The sequence below is a fragment of the Lissotriton vulgaris genome, chromosome 10 (assembly GCF_964263255.1).
Source record: "Lissotriton vulgaris chromosome 10, aLisVul1.2, whole genome shotgun sequence".
Lineage (NCBI taxonomy): Eukaryota > Metazoa > Chordata > Amphibia > Caudata > Salamandridae > Lissotriton > Lissotriton vulgaris.
This window is the reverse complement of record NC_141698.1, coordinates 201,367,000-201,393,566: the sequence shown is the minus strand read 5'-3', so window position 1 is coordinate 201,393,566 and position 26,567 is coordinate 201,367,000. Positions and strand designations below refer to the sequence as shown.

The window sequence follows — 26,567 nt, the reverse complement described above, 5'->3', positions numbered from 1 at the left end:
CCTCGATGGTCTTTAAGAACAATGTGCAGCACTTCCCACATAGGATCAAAACAAAAACAACATCTTTCCTACCACACACTCTTACATGGTGTAGCAGTGCTACTCATGTACAGAAGCGCTTCAGCACCCTATGTACAAGTAGTAAGGGCTATATAAATGCTGCAATACAATTCAATATTAGGTTATATCCTCAAAATGGGAAACCAGGGCCTACTTTAGGGCTGCGTGACTGGTGTGGCTGCACTGTGCACTGACTTGGAGAGGGGAACCGACATCAGGGGGGATTGGAGGGCTGTGTTGAGCAATAACTTAAGATTGAAAGACACCTGCTGCAGAGTACCTTGTGCGTCCAGCTTTCAGTTCAGGCAGTAATACAAATGTCAAGATAACTCTTGTGATTAAAGTTCTTGCTAGACAGAGTGAAATGGCGTTTTGTCTAGTGGCAGTTTTGACTCGCCATAAAGTAGCACAGAGGGTAAATATGCCTGCTGCAAAGAACAGAACTGTATAGTGATTGTAGGATTTAATTGTTGGATTTATATAGCGCACGATTGCCCGGGGGCATCTAAGCGCTCAGCGGATAGTCAACCTACATCTGGATTATATGAAAGTGGAATTTAGCTAGCCAATAACCAGGTGTTTAGTACTTTCCTGAAAGTGAGTAATGTTGAGCTGTTCTTGATCTCTACTGGGAGTAAATTCCACGGTTTCACTGTACCCAGAATGAAGCTTCTTCCTTCCCAATGTGCTTTCTTATATTTGGGTGTCTGAAGAAGTTTGCTCTGAGATGATCGAAGGTTTCTAGCAGGCTGGTACCAAGAAAAGTGTTGTCTCAGAAACATTGGTCCAGTTCCCTGCAGAGCCTTGTAAACTAAACAAAGGGATTTGAATTCGGTCCACTTTATCATGGGAAGCCAGTGAAGCTTCTTTAAGCCGCAGGCAATAGGCTGGAATTTGGCAATGCCCAGCAGCAATCTGGCAGCTGCATTTTAGCCCATTGCAGTTTGATCATATATTGCTTCTAAAGGCCAATATAGTATGTGGATAGCTAAGCAAATTACACCAGCCTTAACCAGCGCTTTAAACCAAATTAAAGTGTATTTGAGAGAGGGGCTACGGAGAGATGAGGGGCACATTTTGGGGTGGTAGTGAAAGAATCCGTGGTGAAGGTCATGGGGGGGAGGGGTGTGCCAAAAAACCTTATTGCACTGGGCGCCACCAGCGCCCTGTGGGAAACTACTTTCTTTTTTTTTTTTTTTATTTCAAATACTTTTATTGAGAGAAACTACTTTCTAATGAGAAATGCTGGCAGGGTCTTATGGGACATTGAGAGCTCTTTCGCTTTGGAAGAGGAAACATGCCTAATTGGCAAACAAAGTGATATTCATCTTTTTGTCACTCCTCAGAATTTTGTTCCCTAATATAATTTAGAAGAATGGTGGAGCATGTCTGTATTTGTATTTCTTTTGGGACCAAACGTCCTCATCACAGACTCACTGCATCTCTCGTCCAGGCTACATTTTTACTCAATAAGCGATTGTTATGTTAATTTAGAGAGGTAGTGTCTCATTGAAATTTCAGTAATGCAAATGTAAATTTGTCACTTTAGCAATTTACTGTCAATTGAGGTAATCTTTTTTGTTATGTATTCCTTTTGCAGGCATTGCTGCTGTTCATGTTTGCTTGACGCCAACCTGACATTTCAACATGAACGCAGAAGATGACGAGATGAGTGTCTTTTCCCCAGACCAGTGTCTGTGCAGAGGCAGGCCTTCCTCTGAAAAGAAATTCACCTCTCCTGGCCCACATGTGGCTGGGCGTAGAACATCCTCAGCAAAATCCTTCACCTCACCTGAACCAGCCATGTTCCGGCCTAGACCCTCCTCAGAAAGAACTCAGGTAAATATATTTTGCCAGAATTGTAATTACTGCACATCATATGTTGACTAAAGGCATGGGCTTCTTTAAAAAAAGGCAAATAAATAAATGATTGTTAAAATCAATTTACTATAATCATCAGACAAAATCAGAATAGTTTTTTAGAAACACCATAATTGGTTGATGTCATAAAGACACTTAAGCATTCTAATGTCTATCTTGCCATTACTTGTAAAAATTCAGGAAAAAACTCTGTATTGTAGCTCTCAGCACGCGACAAGCTAGCTTAGTATTATCTGTGCCCCGCTAATTCTGATAGCACAACGATCTACTTGCTTGTCATGGTAGCCCGAGAGCCTTCATCCTCTTGGTGATTTGTAAAGTGCACTGACACCCCTCATGGATAAGGCAGCAAAATCCAAAAGTCTTTAATAAATAGATTCTGTAAATGCACCGTCTTATGGGTAGGTCATGGCATTTTAAATAGGAAACAAGTTTACAAAAATAACCATTGAAGTGATCTTAATGCCAGAGTGATAGAAGTAGCCAGTATTTGTGATTGACCTTGATACAGCAAGTACTCCTCCATATAAATATCAACCGATTTGATGTTAAAAATGTTAACTTAGCTTGTTTGTTTTAATTTAAAAGAGGCATTATAACTGATATGCAGGTGCTGTAACTGATCCATGTTTTAATGCTGCTGCAGCCTCTCCCCAACTCCTGGCATGGGTGTGGTTCCTGGTTAGATAGTTCACCCTCCTTCAGAGTGTGCCTAACAGGTGTGCCATACAAGGTTCCTCCTGGAGGATCATTAGCCAGGGATGTTGGTGACCTACCATTTTCAACTATCTTTTGGTTCCCTTTTGATTATAAAAGTTCTTAGCATAAAGTTTCGAAAGTCATTGTAACAAATAATGCTAAAGTTATGATAATCTTGCTCAACACACTTCTTGGAATTCAGCATGTTTTTTATTGACTGGGTTCTTCCTAGTTTCTTAACTATGATCAGCTTTATTACGTTGAGTAAAAATGGATTGTATTTGAAAGACGTTACCTAGGAGGCCATGCCTGCGTCTTCTAGTAGACTGGGTTATGTCAGTGCTCAGCACCACCAAATATTAAAAACCAGCCTTGAGAAGTGTCTCTGCTGGTTCCTCTTTTTTCTGGTCTTTGTCTATTAAATGCAGGAAATAAACATTATTGACAAGGAAAGGAGATTGATAAGTGGGAGAAGAAGACTAGAGTTATGTGTAAGGTGAAAGGGAGAAACCGCGAGAGAGAGGAGGAGAAACGCCAACCTATCCCCACACTGTAAACTTTCAGGGCAAAAGTTAGTAGAATCACACAGCAGGGATTGTGTTGGAGCTCACAGAGACATTTTCCACTAAAGCGAGGCCTGGCCAAAGTTGGAGTGCTATACTGTGCGGAAGAATTAGTGATCTTTTTCCAGACGCCTGTCAGGCTCCAATGATCACAGGATTTCTCACTGTTAACAACTTGGAAAATGGCTAGCAAGTTAACTTTGAGAAAACTCAAAGTATGTTCTTTTGGAAAAAGCAATTATAGAGGAAAGTGGGATATAGATGGAAACAAGATCACTCAGAACACAAATTATAAATATTTGAGTATCCTATTTGACTCAAAGTTAAGTGAGCCCCTAGCTGTAAGAGCTACGTCAGATATGTTAAACACAGACTAGTCAACTTTAATATAGACTTGGCAATCTGTGTCATTATTTGCTCCCCTTTCTCCCGTGCTCACCACTAGAGGGCATGCCTGGTGGACTTTCTACTGTTAGACTAAGCTGCCTGGCCTTGATTGATATCTGTGTACTGACTCTCAGAGTCTTGGACAATATTCTGAACTTGCCTTTTCTTTTGGATCCGTGTCAAGATTATGTCAGCCAGAATGTTTCCCTCTGTCCCACAAAGACTACGTTTCTCAGAAGCCCTGCCCTTGTGGCATTTTTCAATCCTGATTGGCAACCTCCTTACAAATAACCAGGAGTTGACTTGCATTCAGGATCCATGCTGGGTGTTGTGGAAGCCTCCTTGATGTTCCTGTCTATGTCTGAAATTCATACAATTTCCTGCTGCCTGCTTGTGCAAGCGAAGGATGGGTGGTTGAATCAGCACACCTGTCTCTGGCTGGTGCTTTCTTGCTCACACCTGAAGCATGTGATCGTTAATAATCTCTTTAAAGCATCTGAGCCATTCAGTCAAATGTTGATAGTTGTAGCAGAGTTCCTGTCTGACAGACCCTTTGTTTCCAGAGATTTCCAGGTTCCTGAGCAATAGCAAATCCTTGTTTCTTGAACCCACACTATCTTGAAGTGCATCCTAGGTTCCTGAACCTGCAATCATTTGTAGTGTGTTCTTGTTTCAAGAGCTAGCATTATTCTGCAAGGTTTCATTTTTTCTTGAGCTAGTGCAATTTCAGTCCTTCATTAATCCTTGAACTAACACAACTTCTGCAGTTACCCTTTTCTCAGTCCTTGCCTTCCATTCCCTTCTTCCTTAGTTCCCAGTTTCTTTCTCTGTGTCCTTAGCTCCCAGTTTCCTAGTTCGCATGTATGCCTGCTTCCTACCAAATGTTGCCTATTTCCGTTCTTACCTGTCAAGCACTACTATTTTCTTGCTCCTTGTCTTTCATGACTGTGAATTAGGTTCTCCACCCTTGCTTGATGTTACCACAGTGCTTGTTCCTTTGCGATTGCCAGTATTCCTGGGCTGACACCGCTGACAAATACTGTTGTGGTTCTCGTTGGGAAACATCCTTTACGACGCAACTTTTACCATGCAGTACCTTTACAACGCAGGTTTTTCAACGCAAGTCATTACAACGAGTTGCGCCGGGGGGCGCTCTAGGATAGGTAATAGTTTAATTTACTATCCAACACCTTCCCTCCTATCCACGGGGACTGGAGTTGGAATAGTAAATTAAACTATTCACTATCCAGCACCCCCCAAAGCAAGTCATTGTAACGACTTGCTTTGAAAAACCTGCGTTGTAAAGGCATGCGTGGTAAAAGCATGCGTTGTAACAACGTACATCCTTCTCGTTCACTGTATTGGCTGTACTTTGTTGCCTCATGCAGAACTTCCCCAATGGATCGCTATTGTTCAATGACTCATTGTATGATCTTGTAAGCTCTCTATCTTCCCTTTCTCTACCTGGCCACCAGTTCTTGTCAGATCCCTGATAGTTTGTCCTAACGCTCAACTTATAGGCCTAGGCTACCTAAAATTCCTACAGCATTGGATATTATGGAAGTGAAATCCTGGTGGCAGCTCCAGCCATTGAGAGTGGCAACGAAAATGGAAATTGTTAGACCGTAAGGTATTGCATATTCGGCAGACTTGTAATTCATAGGTTTGAGTATATTCCTTCACACTGTTGCTTCTTTGCAAGTCAAAGGTATAGGTTTTTAATGCATACCATCCGCCTTAAGGGCATACTCCCAACCGAATGTAATATTTGGCATTTTTAACGGTTGTAAATAAGATGAGCTAACTAAATAGAGACTTTTTTTTACTATTTTAAAATAAATATCAGTATTTTATGATGTTTTATTGCATGTGATCAATTTATAAATTTGTTCTTTTATTGTTATTTTATATGTTTTACATCAACTAAAAATAAACATCAAAAAATAAAAAATAAAACAAAAGTTAATTTGACTTTCGGTAAGTAGCATTCAGTGTTCTCATCTTCTTTTAACATGACTGCCACATTGTTCAAATTTCAACTGGTATGGCTCTGTAAAATCAGCTACATTAAGAGTCTGGGCTTTAAAAACGGTTATTAATTTTCACTTTCCTTCTTCTTCTGCCTCCTTCCTTCTTCCCCTTGTTGGTTTTCCATTCCCATTGTCTTTCCTGCTCTCGTCTCTTTTTTCTTTGTTCTCCAGTTTCTTCTCTTCTCTTTCCTTAATTCTGTATTAATCTTCTTCCCCGTGTCTTATGTGGCTCTCTTCTTGCTGTCTCTCTCTTTCCTTCTTTTTCTTCTTTCCTTCCTTTTCTCGATCGCTGCACTGTCTCTACCCTGCCTCTTTTCTCCTCTCTCTTTTTTATCTTTACTTCTCTTACTTGCACTCTTCTATTCCCTTTCTCAGCTCCCCAGTAGTTTTGCTGTCTTACAAATCTCCTTCCTTCTCTTGGTCTTTCTTCTCCTTCTTGCTCTCTGTTCTTCTTTCTTGCTCTTTTCCACTCATCCTGATCACACTTGTTCTCCTTTAATACTCGCTCCTCATATCTCTTCTCTCTCCTCTTTCTGGCTCACGCGTCCTCTGCCACCTCTACTATTCTTCAGAAGTGCCATCAAATGTTATTTACAATTTTAAAAAGTGTATATCTTTCGCCTTCCCTCTTCTCTTACCCCAACATTTTCAGTTTTTGTAAATAATGCTGCAAGCCACTCTTGTCATTTGGCACCAGCCTTTATTACCTCACTGTCACCTCCACTTTCACCTTCATTATCCTCACTTCAGTTCTCATTTATTCTATGTGTTAATTTTACTTAGCATTCACAACATGTCAAATAGAAACATATGTTTCATTAAGGAAGGGGGGTCATTTCCATTTTGAGGAAATGAGCTATTGTGTGTCCTTTATTACAAAAAAATAATTTGCAGCAGAAAACTTGAATAACATCCAACCTACCTTCCGGGTTTCCCTTACAAGAAGGTTATTAGAAAGACATGTTTTAACTATGTATTATATTGACTGTGGTAATATTGCTTTTATGGTTTTCTATCTCAAAAAACCGAATAAAATATATATTTTGAATTGAATTGAATTGACTGGCTTTGGCTTTCACTCAGATTCAGAGTTTTGCTGAAAGAAATTAACTGCTGGACTTCCTACAAGTAGCATTTCAATCTGGCTGTAGCACCAAGTTAGTTGTGTTGTTGGTGTTAGATGTTATAAGAATGCTCGTCGATAGGACTGGTTTTCAGGTAGAGCTGGTATTGTATCTCTCAGCCACCTTCAAATCTCATGGAACACTTTTCCATGTTAGCATGACAAACCAAAGCTGGGTATAATGGCAAGCAGATGGATTGGTTAATCTTATTTGATAGACTGTAGTCAGTCAGTAACTATACCCCTATTAAGTTTACGTTAAAAAAAATCAAATACTGCGTCCCTAATGGATCAGTTCTATCCCTGTTTCTATTTCACATTTACATGTGACCTCTGGCCAAAGTGATTCATCAAGTTGACATCCTTTTCTACATGACATTAAGTTGATCTCGATCGAGCACAACTCCATGGGCTCATGTGAGTGAGACGTTCTTTCTATCAGACTGACCGCCACTCTTTCAAACACTGGTGGGTAATCACAAACTTCTTGACCCAGGCTGAGATTTGTATCACCTACACTGATACTGTCAGTGGGCTCTTAGCATGTTCCCACAGATAAAGTGCTGTTCTCTAGAAGCTCATGGTGCAAGAGTTTCTAGTAATGCCCCGATTACTTACCGGTAATCTTCATTACTCCGAGTATAGTCTTCCTCGCCACATGAGTTACATAGTGAGCTTCAGCTCCACACCAGAACCCTCCAAAGCAAAAAATTAGCCTCCCATGCCTCCCATCCCTTCCCAAGATGGCCGACCCATTACCACCTGACCTCTATAAGAGGCGGGCCGGCCCAACCCATCAGCCTGAAACCACCAAGCACAAACATGAAGCCGATAGCCAGACAGGGAGGGAGGGATGGGAACTCATGTGGCGAGGAAGACTATACTCGGAGTAATGAAGATTACCGGTAAGTAATCGGGGCATTACCTCCTCGTTAGTCTTCCTCGCCACATGAGTTACATAGTGAGCACATACCAAAGCCAAGCGGCTTCATGGAAACTCACAAGAAAACCAACAGACCAGGGGATGACCACGAAGGAGGCCAAACCCAACAGACCAGTACGAGTGGAAGGACCACCCAGGAGAGAGGCAACCACGAGTAGCAAAACCAACCCGGGACAGAAGACACCGGGAAGGCCGAAAACAAACCGGACCCCAGAGACATCAAGGGTCGCCAGGAAAAACCGCCCCAACCGAAGGAAGGCAGAGAAAGGCACGGGACCGTACCCCACGGAGCCAAAAAGGCAGCAGCAACCAAGGCCAGAACAGAAACAAGCAGGCCCGAACAACACACCAGGGCAGCCCAACAGGCAGCACAAAGCGAGAGGGGAGCAAAAGCCCAAGAGAGGAATCGAACGAACAGAGGACAACTCCACCACAGCGACCAAACAAAAAAGCAACAGTGGAAAGAGACAACCAGTCCGCTACCGGGAAGCGGCACCAGAGCCATCCAACAGACAGGCAAGAGCCGGAAAAATGGAAAAGGGAGCCGAGAAGAAACAGAAGGGGAACAACCCCCGCCACACAAAGGACCCCCGGAAGGGACCGGGACACCAAGGAGAGAACCCAGGCAGGCACCAGGGAAAACGAACCCAGGAAGGAGCCGGGAACGACACCGAAGAGACCCGGAGGAGAACCAACCGGGCAAAGGCGAAAAACATTAAACCCACAGGCCCGCTTAACGGCCAGAAGGGAGAAGAAGAGGCAGAAAGAAGCCAACCGGCCAGGTACGGGAACACCCCGCACAGGGACCAAGCAACCGGCCCAGGAAGAAACACAAGAAGGGAGCGAGCCCCCGAAGAGAGCACCAAGGCGGGCAAACAGACAGCCAGCCCACAACCAGGGCCAGCCCAGCGAGGCAAAGAAGAACCGACAGGTACAGGAGTGCGGCAGCAACACCCCAAAGGCGTGAAGAACAGAAGGGCAGGGAGAAGACGAGCCCGAGCCATGACAAAATGCCCAGGGAGCCACCAGAGCCAACAGGACCCGGGACCCCAAAACCAGGGGAAAGAAACGTGGACACACCCACACCGGAAGCGCAGGGCCCCGCCAGGAAAACCCAAAGCACCGCTGGGAACAAAAACAGCCAGCAGGCAAAGGGACCCCAGGAAGCGCAAAGCCGGGAGCCCAAACGAGAAGGCCGAAGAGCCAAAACCGGAGACCCCAAGGAAGCAGACAGGACCAGACGGACCCAGGAGACTCCCGAACCAAGCACAAAAAGAGACCCGACCCACGAACCACCGAAGGAGAGCCGATGAGAACACGAGCAAACAGGGCCAGAAAGGCCGGAGCCAAAAACGACCCAGGCAAGGACAGCACCAAAGTGCCAACAGACAAAAAGGGGGCGAACCCCGCACACACCCCGGAGCACAAGGTAGGGGACAAACCCACCACAGTGACCAACAAGCCCCAGCAAGGCAGGCGTAAAAAAAGGAACCAAGCAAGGGCCAGAGGTACCGAGACCAACAGGAAGAGGAGGATCCGCAAAGGACAGACAGGGGCGAGAAAGCACCAACAGTCAACAAGACCCAAACCACGACCAGAGGAAGGCCCCACCAAGGCAGACAATCCCAACCGGAAAACCCATGAACAGGACCCGGAGAGAAAAGGAACAGTGCACCCGCCAAAAGCGACCCTGCAACAAAAAAGAAGGACGCACGCCCCATCAGAGGCAGGCGCCAAAAGACTCGCCAGACCAAGCAGGCACCACCCAAGGGAAACAGAGCCACCAAAGGACCATAGCCCCAAGGGCAAGAGAAGGATCGCAACAAAGACCCGACCCCCAGGGGGCAAGGAGAAGCATGGTGACAGCAGAAAGCCGACAGGAAAATGGAGCAAGAGCCGCCCGTCGAGTCCTGACAAGACCAGGAGAACCCACCAGGAGCAGGAACAGTCAGCAAGAAAATACTGACGCAGCCCAGAGACGGACAGACAGACCCCAACAGCAGGAAGGCCACCTCAGAGAAGCCGAAGCCCACAGCCCCCGGAAAACCCGGAGGACGGCCAACAAGGAACCAACCGGGACCGACCCCACACAAAAACAGCAGGGACACGAGTCCACAGGACAAAAAGGACCACAGGCCCAAAGCCCGGAAGGCAACACAGCGAACCACGAAGCAGAGGCCCCACAATCCAACGCCACAGGCGTCGAATAACAAGAAAACCAAAAAGCACCCCACATGGACACCAACACAACAATGGCGGGCACCACCAAAGGCACAAGACTCACCACCGAGCCACAGCTCCACGGACTCAAGCCAAAACAAGGAACACTGCGAAAGAGAGAGCAACCCAAAGGGAGAAGCTGAGGAGAAACACGAATACGCGTGTCAACCACAGGCAAACCGGCAACCCCAGAGCCCCAGGATGCAGCCGAAGCAAACACGCCCCCTGACCATCCGCAGAGCATGTGAACCACACACGAGGAAGAGGGCGCAAGGGGAGCCCGGCGAGCAAAGGAGCAGGAGGAGGAGAAACCACCGCCAAGGTCCATGGAGGAAAGGGCCGAACCAAAGGCCAACCCGGAGACCAGAGAAGCAGCCCGAGAAGAAGAACAGGAGCAACAGCCCCCGGAAACCCCAAAGGCCACCCCAAGCAGGACCAGGAACAACTGCGGAGGGCACAGACCTACAAGAGGAACGGAGAACCACCATGTCGACAGCACCAGGCAAACACAGGAGGAGACCCACCATTGCACCAGCCCCGACCCTGCCCAACGACTGAAAACAGACGAGAAGAGGAGCACAAAGACCCCAAATGGCAGGAACCGACCCCGACACCCGAGGGCAGGACAGAGCACAGAGACAAGGAAACAAAGGAAACGGCCCAAAACGTGCGAAAAGAAAAAAATATATATACACATATATACATATACAACGCACGACAAAGAACCACCTGAGGACACGGCCCCAGCATAGGCAGGACACGAACCCAGGGCCGATTAAGGGCCAAAGAGCGAGGCACAGCCACAGAAAACGAGCGCAGGAACCGGAATGGGAACCAGCCACTCAGCGACAGGGAAGCCCAACGCAGGCACAGAATAAAGAAACGAAAAATAATGCAACAAGCAAAAATGCAGAAAACGAACAAAAACAATGTCCGAAAATGAAACACCGGGGGACATGGTCACAGCACAAGTGTGTGAGAGCAGGCGCCACCAAAGGCAAAGCACCACTCAATGAGCCACAGCACCAGCAAGACCTGACAGCAACGAAACACCCCAGCCCACCATGCACAATCAGGGCCCACGACACAAAGGACATGCCACCGAAATGGTGGACAGAAGAGCGGGGCACTGTCACAGCCCCAGTGCCCAAAATCCGAAACAAACCTGAACAGGGACATGAACCACGGGCCCACAGAAGAAAAGACAGATGCCCAACAGACAGACCCTGCAAGGGCCACAGCCACCGCAGACCGGAACAACAACCGGACGGACCGGGCAGCAAGAGGCACAGAAGTAGACAGGGAGCCAGGCACCGACCCCGTCGAGACAGAATCCCGAAGGAAAGAGGAGGAAACACACAGGGACCGCAGCCGGAACGAACCGAAACAGGCAGAAAACAGCCGAGGCATGTGAAACAGACCGCACATGGACAAAAAGAGATGACGACAGCATAAAGCTCGTCCCCTTCAACTAATGGAACGTCCCATAGCCTGATAGCAAAGTGAAAAGTACTACAGCTGATTCCATAATTTATATTGCGAGAATCAAGGATTCACTCAACTGTGCCGTAACCCAGGATCGAACCAGGGACCCACAGATCTCCAGCCTAACGCTCTCCCTACTGAGCTATTACGGCCTGCTTGAGTCCCGAGAAAAAAAAACGCCCCCGGAGGGCGGGTGTGCACAGACCAATCCCAGCGCGGCACAGAGCCGTGGGAAGAAGCCCAGGAAACCCCGTTCAAGAGAAAGAGCGGAAATCGCCCAGCACCGTACACGGAGGACCGTACACTAAGAAATTAACGGCGGCCGCACGGCATTAGGCACACACAAGGGAAACCACAGCCGCCCAGGCAGGAAAAACGTGGGAAGAAGGACCCCGACCGGGACAAGGACTGCACCCGACCGGACGGCAAAAAGGTGAGCCGGGTTTGAGGAGCGCAGCCAAGAAGGAAAAAGGCGGCCACAACATGCATGGAATGGCCGCCCCCCACACCCCCCGCCAAAAGGCAGGGTCAAAAGAAACGCTGCTGTACCCGCTAAGCGGGGACATCCAGTGCCCAAACATGTGCCCGGCCCATAAAACAAAAGCACACCGACAAAGAAAACAGTGGCATACATGGGAAGGAAGGGGACCCGGGAATAGAACAACAAACACGGCCCCTTGCAGACACCGGTGCCGGCAGTAACAAACAGTTACAGGCAGCGCGAGGCGAGGGGCCAGAAGGGCTCAGAAACAGCAGAGCCCCAGACCAACCACCCCCCACCCCCCCTATTGACCCCTGGCCCGCTAAGGCAGAGCCTAACCGGCATCAAAGAGACCGGAGGAAGGAAGGGGGGAAAGTCCAAAAAGCCCCAGAGTCCGCTAGAGCAGGACCACCGACCAAGGACCCATGCTCCTGCTACAGCAGGAACCACTTACCTGAAGACGCATCTGGAGAGTAATGACGCGCAGAACTAAAAAAACAGGCTGATGGGTTGGGCCGGCCCGCCTCTTATAGAGGTCAGGTGGTAATGGGTCGGCCATCTTGGGAAGGGATGGGAGGCATGGGAGGCTAATTTTTTGCTTTGGAGGGTTCTGGTGTGGAGCTGAAGCTCACTATGTAACTCATGTGGCGAGGAAGACTAACGAGGAGGTAATTGCTTCTTATGAGATAAAACACCTACTAGAGTGCTGCCTTACATTCTTTCAATCACAAAGAGTATTAAGGACAAAGAGGGAAATTGATTCATAACTGTAACAAAGGAAAACAGTTGTTCTCTTGGAATAATAACTGTAAATTATTTGTTTTTTGGGAATCACGATTTGATTTGGACAATCAGTGAGTGAAAAACTTAATTTTGGAAAGTGTATACAAACAAAAGAAAAAGTGATACTGTAATCTATACTTAAAGGCGGTTTGCTGTGTGGTTTGATAGTTTAAACAGGAAGGCATATGAAATAAATGGCATATGACCATAGGCATATCTTAACTTATTTATCACAATGGAAAAATTATAAAGACATGATAGGTTATGAATTAATACATTTGGTTCCCAAGTAGCATTATTGATGACGTTTGAATGTTACGTCTCTATAGGGGTAACCATCAGGACCAACCATAAAACATAAACCCCTGTGAAGGACACTATGGGAAAAAAAGACTGGTGAAAAGAAAACCCAGAGCCAAAGAAAAAGGGCAGGAAACATCCTCAGTGGGGTAATACCAGACACTCTATCACTTAACCATAGAGGGATATGGCTTGCAAAGCCATCATGGGGGGCACGATCTGAGCGAGCTCCAAAGATTGCCCTGCTAAATCAACACGAATTGGATCCCCGCGACCCCCTGCCACCGACTCTGAGCACCGATCTGGGCTCCTTGCCCAGAGGCCAGCTTGTGGAGGGGTGCAGCCCTGGTCTACAGCCCTGACCTGGGCTTGCGGCCGCACTGCTGACTATGACGTGTCCGTACACGCGGCCCCTACGCAGAGCCATGGTCTGGGCCTGCGGCCGCATTCCTGATTATGACGTGTCCGTACACGCCGCCCCTACGCACTGCCCTGGGCCTGCGGCCGCATTGCTGACTGTGACGCCGCCTCTATCCCTACGAGGAACCGGGCGACGACTGTGGTCGAGGTCGCCGCCCAGCTGGGCTGAGGACAAAGTGCGGAGGTGTGCGTCGTCGCGACAGTGCCACCAAAGAGGCGAGGAGCGGGACAGACAGACGAGAGATGGAGCTGCCCCGATGTGTGGACACCGGCGGCCGCTGATTCGTGCTGCAGTGACGTGGCTGCAAATCAGCTGGGTCACACGTCTTGTCTGAATAGTTTTAAAAAATATATATATATCAGTAGCAACGGGGACGATGAACCGCGGAGCCTAGGGAAATTGGTTCAATCTGGGCTGAGTGAGACCCATCAACCCGGGACACACACAGGCGCTACACCCAATCAACTGATAATCCAAACTACTCTGGCAGTCAGGTGATGGGCGTCTGCTCTACATGTTATATGGACTAGGCATCTATGTGAGAGGCATCACCAGGTGGCTGAACTGTTCTCCTACTTCTGCAACATTATTGGATATTGATTCCTGTCAGTGCACTGATCCAAACTACTCTGGCAGTCAGGTGATGGGCGTCTGCTCTACATGTTATATGGACTAGGCATTAAATGTGAGAGGCATTACCAGGTGGCTGAACTGTACTACTACTTCTGCAACATTATTGGACATTCCTGTCAGTGCACTCTGGGCCCCCTTGTTAGCCCCCTGCTGTGGCTGCGAGATCCCCTGTGTGGGGCCTTTTGCCCTCTCGCATCCTGGGACAGATTTTTGAGGACTGATTTGCTGCAGGCACAGACCTAGCGCCACTCCGGATGCCCGTACACACCCACATGTAGCATTGGCACTTTTTATATCCTGCGGCATCCCCACATTAGCACATTGCACAAGAAGATTAACACCCCTGGTCACACACTAAGTGGAAAACGAGCTCCTTACGACCATTCACTCTACTTGTAAAGCAAAGTGACTACAGAGGTCACACACTGCTCTCCCACTGGGAATCACATGCAGAAGAGCTCACAAGAAGGCCCACAGCTTGACGACTGGACTGTGCATTCATGCGCCAGCCCAACACACCTGAAATATGGGGGCTGCTCATGCTGCCACATTTCCCTCGCCCATATTTCTGGCAAGCGGGCCCCACCATCGAGACGGACACACAATACCCAGTAACCACTAGCAATATCGTCATGGGCCGACAATGTGTGACCACCCATTAGCGGTGGCGAAAAAGCTTGGAACTGCACTGTAACCTACGAGAACCTCCCTCGAGACCAAGTTAGACGCAGTTACAACAGACTTGACATTTCTCCACACCGATCATCGCAAATGAGCAGAGAAGGTCCATGAACTGGACAGTCTATTGCCATCATACAACGGAAAACTGGTGACATGGACACCTCAATACGATTACTGTGGGATTGTGTCAAAATGCTGTATCGAAAAGTAGAAGATGCCAGAGGCTGGTCGCGACGTAATAACATGCGAGTGGTGGGTCTGCTGGAGAGAGCAGAAGAATCGGATGCGGTCGTATATGTCGGACAATGGATGCAACAGTTACTGCCTCAAGACACTCTTTCACAATACTTCACAGAGGCACCGGGTGCTTGCCTGCCGCCACTCACCAGGTGCTAACCCCAGACTGTTCTTATTCCCCGTGATGCATTACAGAGACGGAGATGCTATTCTCAAAGAAACTCTGCAATTACATGAAATCAAGGTGGACAATGCTACGATTATGTTCTTTCCGGATTATACTGTTACAATACAAAACAACGCTGCACTTTCCTTGCAGCCAAGTGCAATCTAGGGGAACTTGACATCAAATACTCTCTGCTGTTTCCGCCTCGTCTGCACATTGCCCGGAGGGGATACACCCAAAAGGGTCTGGGAATGGCTGGACTCCACTGGACGCTCCACAAACCCCAAATCTACACAGACGGCACCACCAATTGAGATGGCGTGGGGATGCAGCACCGATACCGATGACCAAGAAAAAAGCATCCTACCCTAATAGCTGTTCCAGACTTTGAGCAAATGCTGCAGGAATGCAGACAGGTACTACAGACCGCAGCGGCAATAGGTGAACACAATAGGAACTCCAGGATGGATGATGACTCCTTCAATCACTCAACAATGATGGCTCTTCGACCATGTGTCCTTCCAGGACTGATTCAGCCTTGCACCCTGCTCGCGGACTTTACCCCGCATACTACCAATGACATTGTTTTACACCTGCTATTAATGCAGATCACATTCTGCAGTCCTACTGCTATTCCTACCTGTACCTAGGACTGCCATCCTTGTTGGTATACATCAGATTTGTTGTATCTTGCAGGTATGATCTACCCTAGTCTATTAATTGGGACTACAACCCTAGGTAGCCATCAACGCTTCTGCCCGTGCTTGGGTGGTAGGGCAAATCTTGTTTAGCTATGCGCTGTGTGGGTACTTTGAAGTATCATTTCACTGTAGCAGTGAGACCGCTTACTGGCACTTTTGCTGTCCCCTGATAGGTTGCTGCCTAATTGCCTTTTCTCGATTAAAGTTGTTACTTGTTTGGGTGGACACATAGTGTGTTTCTACTCTTTTGGTATTTACAAATTTATGATTGGTGTCAAGATATGTTTACTTGTTTGCTATGACCCACGCCCTTGCCAGGCTCTACCTCACACATTACATAATGCTTGTTTCTTGCCTGAGACTCATCGCCCCTACTGGTGATACACTGGCACCAGGGAGATGATCGAGTTCACAACCGACTCATTGCACACTTTAACATAATGACGTGGAATATCAGGGGTATGCACACACCATCTAATTGGCACTCAGTGTATGCCTACATGAAAAGACATTTGATACATGTGGCACTGTTCCAGGAAACACACCTCACGCAAATAGAAACCAATAGCCTACAGCGTTGATGGAGGGGTCAGATCCACAGCACCAATTTTTCTAGTTATGCCGTGGAACACTACTTTGGATCAGACCCGGCACCCCATTTATAACAGAAGGCACGATTATAGACCCTGAGGGCCACTATGTGTGATTGCGAGGACAACTAGACGGCCGGCATGTGCTGTTGGGTTCTATCTATGCACCAAACACTGACCACGTAGTCTTTTATCATGCACTTCCACGCACTCTCTCAGTAGAATGGCCTATCATGGTTGGACACTACTCTAGATCGATGCTTTCTTCCACTGCGTCACACATCAGCCACCACCAATGCCTGCTTTTTAACTGATTGGCTCCAGCAACAGCACCTAGTGGACATGTGGCGACACCTCAACTCGGTAGTAAAAATCTACTCCATTTTTTCTGCCCCAATCAAGTTACAGGTCCGTATTGACAGGACTGTGGCCACCCCGTCACTACTCCCTTCCATAACAAATTGAAAGCTTAGGGTGCACACACGCTGATCATAATTCTCAGCTACTATGTTTGCAATGGGAAAACATAATCTCCCCCCATTCCCACTTGGAGGTTTGAAGTAGTGCTATTAGAAGACCCCCGCTTTCGAGACTCAGTGGGCACTATGATTGATGACTATTTTCAACGCAATGCAGATACAGCTTCCACTAGCTGGGTTGAATGGGATGCATTCAAAGTGACGCTGAGGGGACATTGTTTGGGTGCACAGAGTAATCGGAGACGCAGACTTTATTATGACATCACTAGTCTATAACACAAACTTTTAAAGTTGGAAACCTGGACTATAGACAACCCGGGAAACCGGATCACACTTACTGATGCACAGCGCAACCATGCAGCCTTACTGAAGCGTATGCGCTGTCTAATCTGTGCTGCAAACGCAGCGCTTATGCATGCCACTGCAGACAAGACAGGATGGTTGTTAGAATGGCTTATCCGCCAAGATCAACCCTGCAGGCCCTTGACAGATTTGCGATCCAGCACAGGCACACTTCTATATACCCAAACCGACATATAAAGGAACTGTCCCAACACCTTATCAGAGTCTATCAGTCAGTCCCCGATTCCAATTCCAACTCCGACAAATACAGATCATTCTACGCTAATCTCACTGTCCCCACCGTTCCGGCTACAGTATGACTGGAATTGCATGAACCTATAACCTTGGCTGAGATCCAGAATGCAATTAAGGCACTGGCAAATGAGAAAACCCCGGGACGGACCGTTTGCTGGCTGAATAGTATAAGGCATTTATCTCGTCAACTCACTCCGCAACTGCTCAAATTGTATGACGAAGCACATGCTTTGGGAACTCTTTCAGACTCCCAGGGAACGGCAATTGTAATATCTTTGGCTAAGTCCAATAAAAATCCTGAAGTTGCTGGCTCATTTAGGCCATTAACGCTACATAACTCAAATTACAACATTTTAGTGAAAATTCTTGCGGATCAGCTGGCGCCCCAGGCCCAGACACTGGTGAACCCAGACCAGAATGGTTTTGTCCCTACATGCAATACTACCTTGAAACTCCGCAGTTTCTGGCTGTTTGGTACTGGACCTCTAGAAGGTCTTTGACTCCCTGGAATGGGATTCTTCATTTGCTGCATTGGCCCAATAGGGAACCAGCGATCATTTACCTGGGCTAGTATCTAAACTCATTTCGCTATATGGGGATCCCTTATTGAAACGCAAAATAGGTTTAGTGCATACCAAAAACCATTTTGGGTTGCAAACCCTGTGAATTGCAAGGTCTTTGACTACATCATATATGGCTCTTCATTCCAAAGGCGTGAACTACATGAAAACAATCATTGATGAACTTGGAAATTTTGGAAATACTAGTCTAACCATTGTTAAGTGCAAGACTATGCTGGTGGACACTCATGCCCCATCCTTAACCAGATAGCTTCAGCCGTGGCTCGTGCAGGTAAGAGCAGTGGGCCAACTCTTACCTGCATGGGCCTTGGCTGGATATCTTTAAGATCTTTGATGGTAACAGAAAATCGTCCAATTTCAACAAAAAGTTATAAATATGCAGGAGGAGAATCCAAAAGCCCACATGTTAGCCATATGGTAAAGAAAATTACAAGGTGGATTCTCTCGACATTTTATAGTTTCTATTGACATTTTATAGTGTGGTAGTTTCAACATCATTTAGAAGATAATTTTGCATTAACAGATCGAAAGATGAACATTCATGACTGATACGATTATTCGGTTTTATACATTTGATCCTAAATAAGTTCTCTGCTTACTTCTGTCACACCAAATCCACTGTGTAGCCAAAAGTCTGTTTCAAACGTACCCAAGTACGATTACAAATTTGAGACATAATAAGCATCTTAATTTTGTGCACTCTTTATTGTCAGGACATTTCTCATCTGCTGACCAGCATTTTTAAGAACCTGTACACTGGTGAAGTCATAGGGAAGGACAAAGGAGATCATTATTTCAAATCTCGGGGAGGAGACAACGCGTATCATGAGAAGTTTGTGGATGAACTGCAAAAGGTAAATTCAGAGCTTTCCACATGTAATGTAAATTGTCAGAAGATAATGTGCACATATTACCATCAAACAAGCACTTGAATACCATCCTCCTCTAGAATAAAAGATTATTGAAAGGAATTGTAAGCAATTCATTGTTGATCCTTTCCCGCTCCCCGGCCACCACCTTCCCTCCCCCTCTCCTCACCTAACCAAGAATAACAGGATTATGTTGAGAAAGAAATTGATTTTTTTTAGGAAGGGATAACCAGCTTGCTGGTTCAGTGAACAGCTTCATCAATCTACAGCCTACATGGAAGTGCGCCTTGAAACAGGAAGTCCTAAGGAAGAAAACATAGTGGCACACAAATTCATGTAAAGAAGGGTTTGTGGGGTAAGGGTATACTGAGTCGAGGCAAAAGAAAATGACTAGAATTCACAATTGGGTTAATATGTTGAGGTGGGGAGACTTACCAGGATAAAAACATATTTTACAATTTAACCCCTTGCATGCTGATGACGGCCCCCAGCCGTCATGCACTACGGTGCTTGTGTGCTGATGACGGCTGGGGCCGTCTTAAACCCACCCACTCGCGATTTTGCCGCACAGGCGCAGAATCGCGGCCACATGGAAGGGGTTAATAAATGAAACTTTAGAGAGAAGAGCAGCTCTGTATTGCAGCTGGAATAGACTGCCTAGTTCTAGCTCTCGGCGTGACTTTCTCTCCCTAAATTACTATGCAATATTATGTATTTTGAAGTCTTTGTAATAAATCCCAGTGAAATAGGCTTACCGATGAACAGTTCTTTCAAGATCTTAAAAAAGATATATCCTCTTTGTGTAGATTTATAGAAGAGCGGAAGAATTGAAGGAAAGCCCTTATACTCTATTAATGTACATGTCGTCTTGATTTGAAAGACTTGATTGGTAAGCACATATTCAGGTGTGTGGCAAAGAATGTTGATAAATACCTATAGAGCATTGGGCTTTCAGTCTCTTTAAAGTGGACTGCGCTTCTTCAAATGCTTTATTGAGCTTATAAAATATTTTGAAAATACATTTATTAAACTTTAATATTTTCTCAGCAAAAATATGAATTACAATGATTGGTATTCCTCTGACCTAAAAGTTATTTGTGTGGTGCCAATTTGAAATAGATTAAATGAATAGTGAAGGGTAGGTTATTGTTATAAAGAGGAAAAAGTGATCAAAATCACATTCCATATTTCTCTTCAACCCTAAAACAAGGGTATCAGATTTAATATTTTTTCTAATTAGCTTTCTTCATGACATCAATATGGGTAGCCGCTGCAACCTTTGGCTTGCTTTTGCTGCCCTTTGCACTGCATTTGCTACCCCTACAACAAACAACAAGGTGATTGATTGATGGAATGTTTGAATTATTCTGAGCCACTGGCGAACCCTCGGGCCACATCTCAGTTCAGCAATTCTTGTGGCCAATGAGCCACTCAAGACAGAGTCCTGCCTTATTAAAGTCAGTACTGAACCTGCTCTTCATGGGAACCATTTGCCTAAAACTGCCAGGCGGGGCTCCCTCTAGGAGGGAACACAAGCATCCCTAGTTTGCGGCCCATGGCACAATGAGCACAGGACTCACATGACCGCAGGGATCATGAAGGCACTAGTAGGACAAGAATACAAACAGGACTGTCCAATTCCTGTTTATCCTCTCAGGTTTCCACGCTTTTCTCTCCCCCTAGCCACATCAGTACCAAATATTGCACCGATGAGGGCTTAGGGGACTGTGGATCATCCGTGTGATATGACTGGAGGTCCCATGGTGCCAGATGCTTTTCCCATTGGCCTAACAGGGCTTCCTCCCACTTCTACTGGTTTTCCAACAAGTGTTAACAAGCATATTGTGATTTGTGTATGAGAAAATATTTCTGGTTAAATTTACGTTGGATATTTCCAAGGCACATATATGTGGGAACTTTCCCTACAATATATACAGGAGTTGGCCGGCTGGCTACTTCCATATAAGTGTTATATAATTCCAGAATAATTTTTAGCCCAAGTACATTTTTGTGTAATTCAAAGTAAGATTGGGCAAGTGGAGAGATCTAGGCGCTTTACTGAGGAAAAAACCACGATGTGGAATATCAGTAAGATATCACTGTCATAAAGTTAAGCTATGTAGCCAATCAAATCAATCAAAGTACATGCACCAATATAACTCAGTTTTTTTGCAGACCACTTGGTGTGGCAGGCACAAGCCTAGTCTTGAGTGTAAAGTGACCACCTCACTCCACATAATTATGGACACTTTTTCCAGTCCAGAACCTTTCACCTACAAATCAATTATTTCAAGTTTGTCCGCCTAATAAGTTCAATTGAAGCAAAATAAGACTAAAGTACCCAGAAAGCATATGGCTATCACACAAAAGTCCAGGACTGGAAGCAGTGTCCATAATGATCTCACCACAAAAGTCACTCCTCAAGTGCATTTGCACAATCTATTCTCGTTGAAATACCACCTGAACCAAAACTCGATTAAGTTAAATAGTAGGAGACAGAGAGTGTGGTATTTAATTTTTTACTCTGTCTTTTTACCAGATTCGAACGGAGCATGACCGTCTCATGGCAGAATCAGACATGGTGGAGAGACACATTATTCAGGCACGAGCTCGAGCCACCGCTGAAGAAGAACGGGCCCTAAACAGACTTATGGAGGAAGCTGGGGATAAGTTTGATTCTCTTGGCCTGCCTCCAGGTAAGGGCTCATGAAATTGTAGCGTTTTATGTATTTTTAATTAGTCAATATTATTTTCAAAAACACAAGTTACACCAAATAGTGATACATTTGCACTATTATAGAAAGTGTTCCAGTAGACAATTATTTACAAAGACATGACAGGTTGGTAGGCACAATGACCAATACATCTTAAACACATGTTCATTTGTTGAAAGTACCCTTCCCAAAAACTATGCTATGATGAGATTTTTTATATTCTCGGATCTTGAAATCTTGTCTTGTTGATGGATTTCTTAAATTGTGTTAGGTGCTGTATATATCTATGCACATCCCTTCACTTGACTTCACTTGCACTGCGCCGGCCCATGTAGCACCTTGTTATTTGTTGAAATAGTCACATGAGGATTTGTTTAATATGATTAATCCAATCATTAAATGTGAATACTTTTTCCTATTCTCTCACTTTAAATTGTTGCTAGTAGGGACCATTGTGCCTATCAACCTGTCATGTATTTGTAAATAATTGCCTATTGGAACACTTTCTGTAATAATGGCTTGTATATCCTAGTTCTTTGAGAGTACAGGGTTTGTTTGACCCTTCATAGGTCTCGCCTATGCAGCGCGAATGCACTGCATAGGAGGAGACCTCTTGAAATCGATTCAGTTTTTCTGCCAAAAACATGCACGCATTGCATTGCCTTCAATGGCAACACGTGCACGTTTGGCGATTCCCTTGCGGGAGCGAGCTTGGAAACCATCTGTTTGTAATTAACTTGCAAACAGATGGTTTCAAACCTCGCTCCTGCAAGGGAAACAGGCTCAGGCCCCCTCCTCTCTCCCCTCCCCCTGCTGCCTCCTCCTCTACTTGTCAAACTTGTTGTATTGAGTCTCTAATTGCCATCCTTCGGGATACATTATCAGATCCTCCTACCTGCTCCGGCTACAAAAGTAAAGAAGCAAACAAAGCATGCGCTGGAGGGGCTAGAAAAACAAGTACTGACTCAATGACCTGTCCACTTAATAAGGTAGCCCGAAATGCAATAAAGAGTTTTACGTCTGCACCAGACTTGCTTCCAAACGCTTATAAACAATCTCAAGCTCAAGCCAAAGCAGGCTTTCTACTTGGAAGGTAGAATCCCTCCATTTAGACCAATAAAGGGTTCTGTCTCAATTTGTGTTTACTTTCCCCATCCAGAGCGAAGCATGTAATCAAACGGCAAATCTTCATTGTATCGTGGCCATCCGAGAAGCTGCCATTCCTCTCGACTGGAAACACTCTCTTCTGAAATTGCCGACCCGTTACCCTACCCGGGGGAAGCATTAGTCCTCTGTCTACTTCTTACGCATCTGCACAAACTACGACGCAAGGCACGTCAGAACGCTCTTTGACTCTTGCTTTGCAGTGGGTGTTATATATAATTAGCTGTGGTTAAGGCCTGTACTCAAGGTCTTTCTGGGTGCCACATTTTTAAACATGGTTGCAGTGTTTTAATTTAGCAATGGCAGCGGCTTCTGTTGCCCTGCCCCAGAGGGTGCCGCTTAGGACAACAAAGATACTGGATATAAAGGAAGCGAAATCTGCCTCCCTTTGATTTGGTTTTTACTCATCTCAAGTGCATTTTTTTGGGACACTGATTGACTTTAGGAGTTCTGCACCATTTGGGTCGTCCTTGAGCTCCTGACAAACAGATCGGAACAGCCAATTTGCGTTTGTCCAAGGGCATGAAGGGTAGACTGAGTTGTCACGCTATAGACCCCACGCCACAGGATGGAGTTGTCACGAATGTTTAGATCATACTTCTGCTTGTCAACTTGAGGTGGCGCTCTGTATCGTTTCAAACGAAAAACGGTGATACAGTGGTTTCCTCTTGATTTATTCTACTTCTAGACGTATGTTGAGGTTGTTAACTAAGGGTAAGCTCCAACAAGTAGCTTGTAGGCTACTGGTAGCTCTCCAGGTTCATATATGTAGCTTTTCTGTGTGTGGATCAGTCTAATAAATCATGATTTAGCTTGGATCAATTAATGTATGTATAATTTTCCTGTGTGCACCACTCAAGGGCTCCCCTCAGATTCTCTGACTGCCTTTCTCTTTCTCATTCTTCTTGCCTACTCTCCTCTCCATATGTGCTGCAGCTGGTTCTTCCAAGGAGATGTGCTATTGGTCCATGATTTGCAGCACCATCCCGAATTGCTCCTTTTCGTATGTCCCGTTTCGTTTAAAACCATATTAAACAATTGTAGTGGATGCTTACAGCTTTTCGTGTGCTGGGGTGTAGCTCATGGAACAGTTTAGCAGGGTTCTGTGGGTGCTGGATGGAAAGTGCTTTACAACAAGGTATTTCCCTCACCGATAATGGTGGTTGCTGTACCAGGAGAGCAATCCTGGCTAATGCGCAATATATACCAAGCGATAAACAGCATAAACCATATTCTATTAACAAACAATCCTCTATTTGCTAGCCCTGGGGGAAAAGCAGTGGTTAGTGCAGGAAAATAAAAGGGCTATCGGCCTCGCAAGGAATACGTGAAGGTGCTCTATAAACTATGCACGAGATCACAGCGCGGCCTAGTGATCTAAGTTGAACCCTCTTGAATCGTGCCCTCCTGCAAAATAGTTCAACCCAGTTAGTGCACAGATGATGAAAGAGAAGGCATCCTGGGATCGGAGCTTAAATCCACCTCAATGACAAAATCAGAAAGGAAGGGTCGCACAGTGGTGGAATGTTGGCAGATGAGAGGCCAGAGATGGAAAGAATGGGCAGGCTTGCAATGACGAGGAGGGTAAGGGATAAATGCAGGCCACTTTTCTGCAGCAGGGGGGGGATTTGATGGTTTTGGAAAATGCAGCACAACATTAAGGCAAGGGTGTGGCCTAACGGCAGCTAGAGCAGGCGACTTCGAAGCTGAGGAACAGGGTTTGAGTCTGGGCAGGAACGCTAAACATCCTGTGATGCTGGGCAAATCAGTCAATCTACCCCTGTCCAACAAAATGAATGTGTCCGTCTGTGATGCACCTGGTGCTCATGTAAAGCGCTCTGATGCCTTCGGGTCGAGTTTGTCCTATTAATAACTCCAAAAAGGAGTGTATTTTCTACGATTTGAACCAAGATGCCCGGCACATTTCACAGCTGAAAGGTTGTGGGCAGAGGTCTGCCCTCTTTCTGTGTCTCCACTTTCCCCATCTCGCTCGCCTGCCCCTCTATCCTCTTTCTCCTCTCTGTCATCCATAGAGCTGATGTTTTATGTTTTTTTGATAAATGCAAAGGACAATCCAATGAAAGCTGCATTTAAGATGGCGCCTGTTGTTGAACCCGAAGCCTTGCCAACATTAAGGCTGGGGATTGCAGATACTTCAATGGAACTGAGGCTAATTGGGCATTTCAGAAACAGCTGCTGTTTCTATTTGTCCCTGACATGACCCAGAAGGAAGCGGAAGTGGCCCGTGTGGCCGATACCATCATTTTCTTGGCTTCCAGGAAAGGAAATGTGATGATTTCATTACTTGGTAGCTCTGGAGAGAGAATTTTACAAGAAGACCTCATGGTCAAGGGTCATTCAATGTTGTCCGGCCAATGTCCCCTAGTGAATGATGACGCCTGTTTTTGGGGGCCCTTGAATGGCCCGCTACAATCCCGCAGAAAGTTACCGGAAGTGCACAAATGAGGAACCCAAACAAAAAGTGTGGTTCCCATCTAAAAATCAGCATTGAGTCCCCTCTGTATGTCCTGTTCTCTGCTTTGATCTGTAACCATTGCATGGCCAGACTAATGGTCATAATGGGCGGGATCTGAGGGGCCCAATGTCAGGGGCGGCTCTAGGTTCATGGCAGCCCTGGGCAGGGAGCATACGTAGGGGCCCCCCGGAGGAACACAAGCGCGGGGCCAGTGAAGAGGGGGGATCAGGGTGTTTGGGAGTGGAACAGAGCCGGAGGCCTCCAAAATCCCTGCCAGGGGCCGCCACGCAAATATGTATCCCTCCTCAGAGGATTATTATATTACGGCTATATATTGGCGTGGCGGCCCCTGGGGTTTGGCGGCCCTGTGCAGGTGCACAGCTTGCACATGCCTAAGGCCGCCCCTGCCGATGTGCCCATACTGTTTTTAATTTTAGAAAAGCCAATTCCCTACTTTTGTGAAAACACAACCATTCCGGAACGGTAAATTCTGACATTTAAAATTCTTTAGCTGAAGTTTAAGGCCGAGAGTTTGCTGTGCTGTGAAAACTAAGGAAGGGGCAGACATCTAAATGAGCCTTTCTGCCAGGGTGCCTGCTTCCCTGAAAGAAATGCAAATGTGCACAGCTGGTCAGTCTGCAAATGAAAGGTGTGCTTGGAAGCCAGTATTCTGACTTCAATTGATGAAATCACTTGAAGCTTCCTGATGAACCATGTATTCTTTTTGAGAGGTATTGCAAGGCCGGCCTGTGAAGTGTGTGCTTTCAAATGACAGCTATAAAAACAAGCATTGGCATAGCCAATAGTTCTCGCCTTTGGGACCTTATAAGTGTTTAGACATGCAACAGTTTATGTTGTTGCACCAAGGATATTGTACTGCATAACTAAATACTTATAAGGTTCCAAAGGCGAGACCTATTGGCTATGCCAATGCTTGTTCTTATTGCCATTTGCAATACTAGACACTGCCACAGTGTAACTGTTCAGGAAATAGCATGCACTCTCTTCTATGAATCTCTGTATAATTTACTGTTTTGTGATCAAGTGTGTATTTATGTGTGTGTTGTATGCATGAAGGTTTTGATAACTTGCATAAGAGTCCAATGGGTTAAACAAGAAGTCAAAGAGACAGAGAGAATTACATTATCAGATATCAATCACTTGCATCTGCATATAGGTAAGAAACAGGCACATGCAGCAGAGTTTGATCGGTACAGGCTTCGGGTGTGTCTTCAGTGCACATGCAGGCACTTTTGTAGGGGCATTTATTTGATTGGCACATTGACAGGCCTATACCATCGTT

The 26,567-nt window shown here is 46.0% G+C and overlaps 1 protein-coding gene and 1 non-coding gene across 2 annotated transcripts in view; one reads left to right on the top strand and one right to left on the bottom strand.

Moving 5' to 3' along the window:
• Window positions 1-26,567, top strand: part of DLEC1 (DLEC1 cilia and flagella associated protein) — a 712,951-nt gene that overhangs the window by 20,328 nt on the left and 666,056 nt on the right. The window contains exons 2-4 of the mRNA XM_086940885.1: window positions 1,661-1,899; window positions 18,755-18,895; window positions 21,450-21,606. Coding sequence (XP_086797011.1) covers window positions 1,708-1,899; window positions 18,755-18,895; window positions 21,450-21,606 — 490 coding nt within the window. The 5' untranslated portion in view covers window positions 1,661-1,707. The remainder of the gene's footprint in view (window positions 1-1,660; window positions 1,900-18,754; window positions 18,896-21,449; window positions 21,607-26,567) is intronic.
• Window positions 11,471-11,543, bottom strand: TRNAS-GGA (transfer RNA serine (anticodon GGA)). The gene has a single exon. It is a non-coding gene; the product is annotated as a tRNA-Ser (tRNA).